The 12,321-nt window shown below is 53.4% G+C and overlaps 1 protein-coding gene across 1 annotated transcript; it reads left to right on the top strand.

Annotated features, from left to right (window-relative positions):
* Positions 1-2,581: 2,581 nt before the first annotated feature.
* Positions 2,582-3,522, top strand: LOC122428292 (olfactory receptor 6B2-like). The gene has a single exon (XM_043448217.1). It carries the CDS (start codon positions 2,584-2,586, stop codon positions 3,520-3,522), a length of 939 nt encoding a protein of 312 aa, XP_043304152.1. The 5' UTR covers positions 2,582-2,583.
* The last annotated feature ends 8,799 nt before the right edge of the window (positions 3,523-12,321 follow it).

Genomic DNA, 12,321 nt, shown 5'->3' with positions numbered 1-12,321 from the left:
AGGACAAAGACTTGGAGGCCCTGAGGTTGGGCAAGAGCCCCAGGGGCCGCCCCAGGGAAGGCACTTGGGTAGCAGGTTCAGACAGGGCCCGAGGCTGCTCTGCTGGAAGAGAGAGGAGAAAAGGCACCTTGTGAAGTGGAGGGGAGCTCAGCGGATGAGCAAGGAGCAGGGCGGATGGGAGGGTGGTGGGAACCAGAGGCCTGCACTTGGGGGCAGGGAAGCCAGTGGTCTTTCAGCTCAGGGTGTCCTGTCCCGTGGTGCCACCACGTGGGTCAGGCTCCATGAGAAGCCCCTCCACCCTCAGGCCAGCCTTCACCCTGGGTGTTTGCTGGGAGTGGTCTCCTAAGCTCCCATTTGCACACACACTGGGTCTGCCCTCCCAAACATCTGCCTCCTTATCACAGATGCCCCCTGTCCACCTCCCCCAGGCCAGTCTGCCCTTCACATCCTGCCTAGATGGCCTGGGGAAACAGCCCTGGGGGCCAGCGGAGGGCCCTGCCCATCCTGTGATCTCCTGCGAGGCTGCATCCTTTCCTGGAGGCTTCTCCACTCTCCCTCAGCCCTACAGCTCAGTTGTAGGTTGGAGACTCTTTATTGTGGGCTAGTGGCCCTGACCTCTTGCGGGTCCCTTTCTTCCTGCTCAACATCCATGGAACAGATCTGAAGGAAGCTTCCAGGCCTGACGATTCCTGCCTTCTTCCCATCCGTTACAGACCAGTGCTGGCCACATCCCCATGCCCCCAACTTCCCACCCACTGCCCACCCCTTCACTCCCCATCCCCATAGTCTGTGCAGGCCAGGAAAGGCAGCCAAGACTTCCTCTGTGTGTGTGTGAACATATGAGTGTGAGACTGTGATTGTTGGTGTGTTGTATGAACATATCAGTGTGTATCTGTGTGTGTCTGTTTATATGGGTTTGACTGCTAGTGTAGGTGAGTTGTATGAATGTGTCAGTGTGTATCTGTGTGTGTATGTATGGGTGTGAAACTGAGTGTAGGTGTGTTGTATGAACGTGTCAGTGTGCATCTGTGTGTGTCTTTTTATATGGGTTTGACTGCTAGTGTAGGTGAGTTGTATGATGTGTCAGTGTGTATCTGTGTGTGTGTTTTGGTGTGAGACTATGAGTGTATGTATATTGTATGAATATGTTAGTGTGTATCTGTGCCTGTGTATTTGTTGTCATGAGACTGTGAGTGTAGCTGTGTTGTATGAATGTGTCAGAGTGTATCTGTGTGTATGTGTGTGTTTGGGTGTGAGACTGTGTGTAGGTATGTTATATGAACATGTGAATGTGTCTATGTGTGTGTGTGTGTATGTAAGGATGTGAGACTGTGAGTGTAAGTGTGTTGTAAGAATGTGTGACTGTGTCTGTGTGTGTGTGTATGTATGGGTGTTGAAACTGTAAGTGTAGGTATGTTGTATGAATATGTCAGTGTGTATCTGTGTGTATGTGTATGGGCGTCAGACTGAGTATAGCTGTGTTTTATGAATGTGTCAGTGTATTTTTGTGTGTATGTGTATGTATGGGTGTGAGAATTGAGTGTAGGTCTCTTGTATGATGCATCAGTGTGTATCTGTGTGTATATGGGTGGGACTATGGCTGTAGGCATGTTGCATGAACATGTCACGGTGTATCTGTGTGTGTGTACATATGGCTGTGAGACTGTAGCTGTGTTGTAAGCACATGTCAGTGTGTATCTCTGTGTGTACATGGGTGAGAGACTGTGAGTGTAGGTGTGTTGTATGAACGAGTCAGTGTGTATCTGTGTGTCTGTGTATGTATGGGTGTGACAATCTGAGTTTAGGTGTGTTGTATAAATGTCTGACTGCATATTTGTGTGTGTGTATGTATGGTTTGAGACTCTGGGTGGAGGTATGTTGTATGAATGTATCAGTGTATATCAGTGTGTGTGTATGTATGGGTGTGAGACTGTGAGTGTATGTGTGATGCACAAACATGTGAGTGTGTGGGAGAGTATGATCATGGGTAGGGGCATGGGTTGAGGGTGGGTGGCAGGTCACACCATCAGAGACCTGGAGACCCTCACTCACCTGCAGCAGCTACTCAGGCCCTGACAACACTTCCCTCTGGGGAGGGGCGGGCATGACCCCAGTCACACCTGACTCACCTTCCCTGTGGAGCTTTCTGCACCAGGGCAGAGCACAGCAGAGGTGGAAGAGCAGCTGCCATGTATAGAATTTGGGAGGAAGGAAATTCACTAAGCTTTCCTCATGGTTGGTCCTGATGCAGGTGGTGGAGGCAGTGGATACTAGTGGTGGTTGAGGAATCCAGGCTCATGTTCTCTTGTAAAACATGATCCACAGCCCAAGACGGGCCTGAAACACCAATCCTGGGTCCCAGTCACACATCCCAAAGGGCCATGCAAAGGGTCTCCGCTCTTAAGTCCTAAGCAACTATTCGTCTGCACGTCCACTCTCCCCAGCTGCTGTGCAAGGAACCAGGCACCACCTCCTTGGGTCAAAACCCACCCCCAAGGCTGACCTCTGCTTTCTCTCCCCAGCCGCCCTCGGCCATCATCTGGCACGAAGGTTGTTTGTGACCCACCCAGTCCACACAGGAGGATGAGAGGGGAGAACGTGACCCAGGTCAGCGCCTTCATCCTGGTGGGCTTCCCCACGGCCCCCTGGCTGCAGGACCTGCTCTTCCTCCTCTTCCTGTTCACCTACCTCTTCGTGCTGGTGGAGAACCTGGCCATCATCCTCACTGTCTGGGGCAGCCCCTCCCTCCACAGGCCCATGTACTACTTTCTGGGGTCCATGTCTTCCCTGGAGATCTGGTATGTGTGTGACATCATCCCCAAGATGCTGGATGGCTTCCTCCTGCAAAGAAGGCGCATCTCCTTCGTGGGCTGCATGACCCAGCTCTACTTCTTCAGCTCCCTGGTGTGTACCGAGTGTGTGCTCCTGGCCTCCATGGCCTACGACCGCTACGTGGCCATCTGCCACCCCCTGCGCTACCAAGCCATCATGACCACGGGGCTCTGTGTCCAGCTGGTGGCCTTCTCCTTCATGAGTGGCTTCACCATCTCTGTGATCAAGGTCTACTTTATCTCCAGCGCCAAGTTCTGTGGTTCCAACATCCTGAACCACTTCTTCTGTGACATCTCCCCCATCCTCAAACTGGCCTGCACAGACTACTCGACCGCAGAGCTGGTTGACTTCATCCTGGCCTTCCTCATCATGGTGTTCCCGCTCGCGGCCACTGTGCTGTCCTACGTGCACATCACCCTGGCCGTCCTGCGCATCCCCTCGGCCACGGGCCGCTGGAGAGCCTTCTCCACCTGCGCCTCACACCTCACCGTGGTCACCATCTTCTACACAGCTTTGCTTTTCATGTATGTTCGGCCCCAGGCCATTGATACACGGAGCTCCAACAAGCTCATCTCTGTCTTGTACACTGTCCTCACCCCAATCATCAACCCCTTGATCTACTGTCTGAGGAACAAAGAGTTCAAGGGCGCCTTGAAAATGGCTCTGGGCTTTGGTCAAGCTCCACTGTAGCAGGCATGTCCTGGGCTTTCATTTCGTTCATCTGAAACAAAATCTGAAAATACACCTCTTCTCTTTGAGGCCATTTTATTTGTAATAATGGAAATGCCTTGCATCATTGCAGTGCTTCATTTATTTTGAAATTTACTTCCACATCTATTTTTCTCCTTCAGCTCACAGATGTTCATACCATAGGTGTGGGGGTGGTAATGTCATAATTTTCCTCATTTTATGGCTAAGCAAAGCAAGACTACCTCATCTTAAAAATTACCCTGCACCTTTCGGGAAACAGCAAAATATATCAGGTCATCTGAGGTTTTCATGTCCTAAACAAAGTGCAGTGTTCCAGGGAATGGAGCTCTTGAACTCGGCAGTGAACTGAGCACCAATGTCCACAGAGGAAAGTGTGTCTGGGAATCATCAGGCCTGTAGACTTTGGTTTAAAAGCTTAAGTCCTGTTCCTCTCAGGTCCCGGCTAGACTCTGGCCCTCTTTCTTCTGTATATAAGCCCCCACTCCTCACCCATCAGCTGCTGAGAGAATGAGTTTTCTTACCGCACGAGGTGATCCTGGTTGACCTGTAAGACACGCAGATGCCCAGGCCACTGGAGAGCCATGTCCAGAGATCCTGGCAGCCCTGCACGGTGTCTGGTGGGCAATCCACCAATATTTATTGAAGGAATTCTCCAAGGTACAAACAAGAGGTTCTAGCCATCTGCAGGGAGGAACCAGGAGCCCTAGCACCCCAGCCTCATGCTCCAGGGAGCCCACCGAGAGTCCTGGAGAGGAGCTGGCATCTTAGAAGGGGCATCCTTCAGGGGCAAGGTCACGAAGCCACCACCTGGGGACCCCAGGGTCAGAATCTCGGGGTGTGGGCCCAAGACTGTTCATGGCTCTCACAATATCAGACAGCTTTCCACACTGATCAGCTCCACGTTCAAACCCTGGTTGGTCAGGCAGTTGGGATCAATAAGAGATCATCTGAGCAGCACCCACATGACCAGGTGTGGAAACAGGAGGAAAGGGGGATGGGCCATAGAGACCACGGACGACCTCAGGGCTTTTCAACTGCTCGGTATGGACCACCTCTCTCTGTGGAGGCCCCAGAGATCTGGCTTCCTCTTGCCTCTGTGTCTTGGGGTCTCTGCCCCCCTAACCCTCCTGGGTCCTGCACCCATAGAGACACACACAGGCCTGTTGTCATTCACTCTCTCATTAGGAGTCATGTAAAAAGTCATCAGATTCAAACCAGCATGGGGGGAATGCCACGCGAGTGACTTTCAAAGCCGAAGCCTGGTGCTGCCTGGACCCCCGTCGCATCCCTGCTCTGCATTTGTCCCTTCAGCACGTGCATTTGCTACAGTTTGGTTCCCTTTCTGGTCATCCCTCTGTGACAGGTCCACAGTCCACGCCAGGAAACAAGATGAAGGAGACTCAGCCAGCCACGGCGGCCCTCAGGTCCAGCAAGCGAGACAGGGCCTGGGTGGACCATGAACACACTGGCCAGTTGCAGGGAGTGAAGTGTCCCATCAGAGCCTGAGCGGGGAGCAGACCCAGTGGGATCACCTGAGTGCAGGCCGGAGGTCGGAGAAGAGGGGCTCCAGGGATCCCGCTCCAGGGATTCCTGCCAAGGGCAGGAAGTGTGTGTCCTGGAGACAGTGAGCTGCGGGCACCTGATGTCAGTGGAGGGAGACCCGGGGCAGGAGGAGGGCAGCCGTAGGAGCGGAGGTCACTTACAGCCCTGGACCCCCCTCTGCCATGTGAAGCAGCTCATCCATCTCCTGTCCACCCTTTAGCCTGCTCGGTCAGATCCCGTGGCCCCAAGAGATACAGCAGCGGGGCAGGGCACCTCCTGGATCACCCCTCGTCCTCCTGCTCCACCAGCGAGGGTGCAGCTCTGGCTTGGCTGAGGTGACTGTAGGCCATGCACAAAGTCCTGAGAGCCCGTCTCCCTCCTGGGCGGCTGAGCCAGAAACCGGTTCCATCTCCTGGGAACCCCTCAGTCCACGGCCTCCTCTGGTCACCCCTAACGTGCTCACACATCTACCCATTCACACATGTGTAGTCTAAGCACTGCCTAAGTGCCAGGCAGGAGTCAGACAACTGGCGTTTGATGATGAACAAACAGACAACAACCTAGCCCCAGGCAGCTCACCTTCTGTATAGGGAGAGAAACACATAACACACAAGTAGGATGCTCAGAGGGGCGCTCAGGGGCTCACGCTGAGGGAAAACCCAGCAGGACCGGGGGGGCCAAGAGACGGCCATTAAAGTTATCTGCTCCCCAGAGCCCATGATTGTGACCTGGGTCCTTGTGGATGGCATTGGGGGAAGGGTCTGGAAATGAGGAGGTCCCTGTAGGTGTCCAGGGGGAGACACACAGGGGAGCCTACACACAGCAGAGGAGGACTCCTATGACTCCTATAGCACAGAGGCAGAGATGGGAGGGATGCAGGCCATGGGCCAGGGAGCCTGGAGCCGCGGAGGATGGAGAGGTGGAAAGGAACTTAGTCTGGGCCTCTGGGAGGAGCTCGCCACTCCCACCCCTGATGTGGGACTTTCAGAATAATTTTCTGTTGTGTTAAGCCTCCTAGACTGTGGCGCTTTGTTTCTGTAGATCCAGGACACTAATCCCACGGGGAGGAAAACAAGACCATCTAGAGTTGGTGCGGGAAGGACAGTCCATGGGCAGCAGGAGTCCAGAGCCCGAGGCAGGAGGAGGGCCAGGGCCATCTGAAGAGCCCGAGGAGCCCGAGCTGGGGAGAGAGGGAGGGGCCAGGACAGTGGAGTTAGAGCAGAGCAAAAGGGAGGGTCTGGGTGAGACCAGAGAGGAGACGCAGGCTCCCAGTGGTGGCTCAGCCTCCCTGCCAGGCCCCGCCTTCGGGACTGGACACTGAGGAGGTTCTGAGCTGGGAGGACCAGGGCCTGACCCTCTCCCGTCGGTCCTGTGACTCTGCCTGGTCAACACCTGCCATCCCATGGCTAGGGTTTAGCCTGAAATCCTCAGCTCACAGCAGCCTGCTGTCCCTCCCCGCCACCCTCCTGTGCACAGAGGTGTGGGACCGAGGGCCAACTCAGGGACAGTGGCTCCTCAAGCTGGCCCAGGACGCGGCCACCGAGCTGTGTGGTGTGAAACGAGGGCCACAGCGTGGACGCACAGACCTGCCCTCAGCCGGCCCCAGAGGCACGAGGACCCACTAATTGGCCATGTGGGCAGTGTCGCAGCCTGGCAGGCTAATTGGGCCCTGGAGTCCTCGAGCTCCAGCTGAAAAAGCCAAGACACCTGTGCCTCCCAGCCACCCGGGCAGCCCGCCTCTCCAGAGCATGTCCCAGTCACACTGGCCCCGTGGCTGGCCTGCCAGTCATTGGACATAGGGAGAAGCCACTCACAGTGAAGACTGGAGGACCCTAGGTGGGATGAGCACCTTCCATGATGGTGTCTGTTGGTTTACTGTGATTCTAGAGTGTGGTGTGTACACGGCATCCTGCCTGAGTGTGTGTGTGTGTGAGAGAGATAGACAGAGAGACTCCACCAGCCATGCCTGTCCCCCCCTGCCCACAGCTGATTTGGGGCAGAATCTGCAGGACTCCCCTCTGCAGTCCCATCACTGAGACTCACGGGTGCTCCAGAAATGGCCCTCACACCTGTGGGCCCTGTGCCGACTACACACACGCGGGTCCTGTGCTGAGCCCGTTTCTGACATCACCCCCCGCCTCACCAACAGCTCACATGGACTGGGCAGGCCAAGGACACCTGTCTCCATGCTGGCTCAGGTGCCATCCAGGTGGTCTCCCAGGTGTGGGGGAAGCGGCTGCAGGATGCCAGGGCCAGTGAAGTCAGGGAGACCCTGCTATAGGTCCCCCCAGAGCCCCCTAAATCCATCCTTCCTGGGAAGGGAATCTTCCTTCGCCCCTCTCCGGTTTTCCCAAAGGATCCAAAAGAGTTTGCATTTGCTGGCTGGGTAAGAGCCTTCTCTCTGCAGCCATAGGAGAACTTGCTTCCGAGGAGAGAACCTGGGCTCCCTGCTGCTTCTGGGGACCAGGCAGGGGTGGGGGACAATCACGCCAAAAATGCAGGCTGTCTGAAAACCATGTGGGACTCTGGAATGGAAGAGGGCCATGAGAGGGACACAAGACCAAATCCCAGCATGGCTGGGGTCCGGTTGGCGGCAGGGCACTGAGGTGAATCCAGAGACCTGAGGAGCTTCTGTGCTGTGTGAGATGTGTCCTTAGTGGGGTGGGGATGTCACTGTGGGATCCCTCTGCACTATCTTTGCGGCTTCTCTAAAATTATTCCCAAATAAAGGGTTTGCTTAAAAAGAAAACATAGTCATTGTCCTAAGTGTAGGCAAAGAAGGATGAACTCCAGTTGTCCTGAATTTCTAAGTACACACAATTTTTCATTGAACCAGACAATCTAGTATGAATTAGCCAACGCACTGGTGATCAGTTGCTGTTCAGTGGCTAAGTCATGTCTGACTCTTTGTGACCCCATAGACTTCAGCATGCCAGGCTTCCCTGTTCTTCATCATCTCCCAGAGTTTGCTCAAACTCGTGTCTATTGAGTCAGTGATGCCATCCAACCATCCCACCTCTGTTATCCTCTTCTGCCCTCAATCTTTCCCAGCATCAAGGTCTTTCCAGTAAGTCAGCTCTTCCTGATAAGGTGGCCAATGTACTAGAGATTCAGCTTCAGCGTCAGTCCTTCCAATGAATATTCAGACTTGATTTCCTTTAGGATTGACTGGTTTGATCTCCTTGCTGTCCAAAGGACTCTCAAGAGTCTTCTCCAACACCTCAGCTCAAAAGCATCATTTCTTCAGTGTACAGCTTTCTTTATGGTCCAACTCTCACATGTGTACATGACTACTCTAATAATCACAGTTTTGACCACATGGACCTTTGTTGACAAGTGATGTCTCTGCTTTTTAATACGTTGTTTTAGGTACCTGGCTGGGTCTAAAGTCAAACTGACATAGACAGAGTAACAGGAGAAAAGCATTTATGTAATAGCAGTTTGGTGAAGCACAGGAGACTTTATAAGGAAAGGAAATCTGGAGAAATGGCCACACCTAGGCATGTGATGCTGTGTGATGTGGACAGTCGTGTACTAGGAGCCTCAGAGAGCATGCAGGGCAAGTGCTGAACCTCAGCCAGGCCTGTCTCCTTCTCAACATCTGCTTGTCCTCGGAGGTAAGGATGCTCCTCTCCTCTGGGGGCAGGAAGAGCCCCTCTCATGAGAGTGCCTTATGACCTGATTCGGGGAGATGGTGGTGGGGGGCGGGGTTCAGGATGACCCTCCTCTTTCTGCCATTTCTCAAAGTCCTTCTACTTGAAATAGTCAATCCCCAGGGGGCCATATTATGGGTTGTGCACCCTCAACCCACGAATGTAGTGTGGTTTCCTCGGTTTTATTGCCAACTTCGCACTGTCTCTGGGTCCTCTGCCTCCCTGGCTGGAACACAAACTCCATCAGGAACAGGACAGTTGCCTCTCCGGCCCAGCTGCCAGCATGTGTTCAAGAAATGTGCCTCAAAGAAAAGGAAAATGGACAGCAAGGAGGAGGCAAGACACCTGTGAGATCCAAGCCACTCTCATGAGAGCCAGCCTGGTGAGACGGAGACGTCTTTCCCGATGGAGACAGAGGCCAGGAAACCCCCGTGAGTCAGGGGCTCCCATGTCAGCACTTCCCAGCGGACCCTGTGCCTTGTCAGCAGGCTCACGGCTGCTGTGTTCTCTGGGCACATCTATCCTCTCGTAATTTGGTCATCGTGCGCAAATCAAGATGCTGTTATTGTTGTTCAGACAGTAAGTCGTGTCGGACTCTTGGCAACCCCATGGTGCAGCATGCCAGGCTTCCCCGTCTTTCACTATGTCCCAGAGTTTGCTCAAACTCATGTCTATTGAGTCAATGATGCCATCCAACCATCTCATCTTCTATCTCCCCCTTCTCCTCCTGCCCTCAATCTTTCTCAGCATTAGGGTCTTTTCTAATGATGTGTGCCTGGAATTATTCTAAAGAGCTGTCTTTCCCCACAATACCCTCCACCTGGGACCCCTGGGGCCAGCATAGATGCAGGGTGGTGGGGCACCCAGGTGGAATAAAAGCCCATACCTGTCAGGTGCCCAGGTGCTGGACATCCACCTCCTCCTACAGCATGGCAGGGAGATGGACCCACCCAACACAAACATGTCCCCTACCTCTAGGACAAAGACTTGGAGGCCCTGAGGTTGGGCAAGAGCCCCAGGGGCCGCCCCAGGGAAGGCACTTGGGTAGCAGGTTCAGACAGGGCCCGAGGCTGCTCTGCTGGAAGAGAGAGGAGAAAAGGCACCTTGTGAAGTGGAGGGGAGCTCAGCGGACGAGCAAGGAGCAGGGCGGATGGGAGGGTGGTGGGAACCAGAGGCCTGCACTTGGGGGGCAGGGGAGCCAGTGGTCTTTCAGCTCAGGGTGTCCTGTCCCGTGTTGCCACCACATGGGTCAGGCTCCATGAGAAGCCCCTCCACCCTCAGGCCAGCCTTCACCCTGGGTGTTTGCTGGGAGTGGTCTCCTAAGCTCCCATTTGCACACACACTGGGTCTGCCCTCCCAAACATCTGCCTCCTTATCACAGATGGCCCCTGCCCACCTCCCCCAGGCCAGTCTGCCCTTCACATCCTGCCTAGATGGCCTGGGGAAACAGCCCTGGGGGCCAGCGGAGGGCCCTGCCCATCCTATGATCTCCTGCGAGGCTGCATCCTTTCCTGGAGGCTTCTCCACTCTCCCTCAGCCCTACAGCTCAGTTGTAGGTTGGAGACTCTTTATTGTGGGCCAGTGGCCCTGACCTCTTGCGGGTCCCTTTCTTCCTGCTCAGCATCCATGGAACAGATCTGAAGGAAGCTTCCAGGCCTGACGATTCCTGCCTTCTTCCCATCCGTTACAGACCAGTGCTGGCCACACTCCCCTGCCCCCAACTTTCCACCCACTGCCCACCCCTTCACTCCCCATCCCCATAGTCTGTGCAGGCCAGGAAAGGCAGCCAAGACTTCCTGTGTGTGTGTGTGAACATATGAGTGTGAGACGGTGAGTGTTGGTGTGTTGTATGAACATATCAGTGTGTATCTGTGTGTGTCTGTTTATATGGGTTTGACTGCTAGTGTAGGTGAGTTGTATGAATGTGTCAGTGTGTATCTGTGTGTGTGTGCACATAATGGTGTGAGACTGTGAGTGTAGGTATGTTGTATGAACATGTCAATGAGTGTGTGTATATGTATGGGTGTGAGTTACTGAGTGTCGGTGTGTTGTATGAATGTGTCAGTGTGTATGTGTGTGTGTGTGCACACATAAGGGTGTGAGACTGTGAGTGTAGGTTTGTTGTATGAATGCATCAGTGTGTATCTGTGTGTGTGTTTTGGTGTCAGACTATGAGTGTAGGTATGTTGTATGAATACGTCAATGTGTATCTGTGCCTGTGTATTTGTTGTCATGAGACTGTGAGTGTAGCTGTGTTGTATGAATGTGTCAGAGTGTATCTGTGTGTGTGTGCTTGGGTGTGAGATTGAGTGTAGGTATGTTATATGAACATATGAATGTGTCTATGTGTGTGTGTGTATGTAAGGATGTGAGACTGAGTGTAGGTGTGTTGTAAGAATGTGTGACTGTGTATCTGTGTGTGTGTATGTATGAGTATTGACACTGTAAGTGTAGGTATGTTGTATGAATATGTCAGTGTGTATCTGTGTGTATGTGTATGGGCGTCAGACTGAGTATAGCTGTGTTTTATGAATGTGTCAGTGTATTTTTGTGTGTATGTGTATGTATGGGTGTGAGAATTGAGTGTAGGTCTCTTGTATGATGCATCAGTGTGTATCTGTGTGTGTGTATATGTGTGTGACTATGGCTGTAGGCATGTTACATGAACATGTCACTGTGTATCTGTGTGTGTGTACATATGGCTGTGAGACTGTAGCTGTGTTGTAAGCACATGTCAGTGTGTATGTCTGTGTGTACATGGGTGAGAGACTGTGAGTGTAGTTGTGTTGTATGAACGAGTCAGTGTGTATCTGTGTGTCTGTGTATGTATGGGTGTGACAATCTGAGTTTAGGTGTGTTGAATGAATGTCTGACTGCATATTTGTGTGTGTGTATGTATGGTTTGAGACTGTGGGTGGAGGTGTGTTGTATGAATGTATCAGTGTGTATCAGTGTGTGTGTATGTATGGGTGTGAGACTGTGAGTGTATGTGTGATGCAAGAACGTGTGAGTGTGTGGGTGAGTATGATCATGGGTGGGAGCATGGGTTGAGGGTGGGTGGCAGATCACACCATCAGAGACCTGGAGACCCTCACTCACCTGCAGCAGCTACTCAGGCCCGGACAACACTTCCCTCTGGGGAGGGGCGGGCATGACCCCAGTCACACCTGACTCACCTTCCCTGTGGACCTTTCTGCACCAGGGCAGGGCACAGCAGAGGTGGAAGAGCAGCTGCCATGTATAGAATTTGGGAGGAAGGAAGTTCACTAAGCTTTCCTTATGGTTGGTCCTGATGCAGGTGGTGGAGGCAGTGGATGCTAGTGGTGGTTGAGGAATCCAGGCTCATGTTCTCTTGTAAAACATGACCCACAGCCCAAGACAGGGCCGATACACCCATCCTGGGTCCCAATCACACAACCCAATGGGCCGTGCAAAGGGTCTCTGCTCTTAAGTCCTGAACAATTATTCTTCTGCACGTCCACTCTCCCCAGCTGCTGTGCAAGGAACCAGGCACCACCTCCTTGGGCCAAAACCCACCCCCAAGGCTGACCTCTGCTTTCTCACCCCAGCCGCCCTCGGCCAT

The sequence above is a fragment of the Cervus canadensis genome, chromosome 2, assembly GCF_019320065.1.
Source record: "Cervus canadensis isolate Bull #8, Minnesota chromosome 2, ASM1932006v1, whole genome shotgun sequence".
Lineage (NCBI taxonomy): Eukaryota > Metazoa > Chordata > Mammalia > Artiodactyla > Cervidae > Cervus > Cervus canadensis.
The sequence above is the reverse complement of the archived record's forward strand: the minus strand, read 5'-3'. Positions and strand labels throughout refer to the sequence as shown.

Bases quoted from the DNA above. Each gene is read 5' to 3' on its own strand.
- LOC122428292 (XM_043448217.1), top strand. From the start codon at position 2,584: ATGAGAGGGGAGAACGTGACCCAGGTCAGCGCCTTCATCCTGGTGGGC.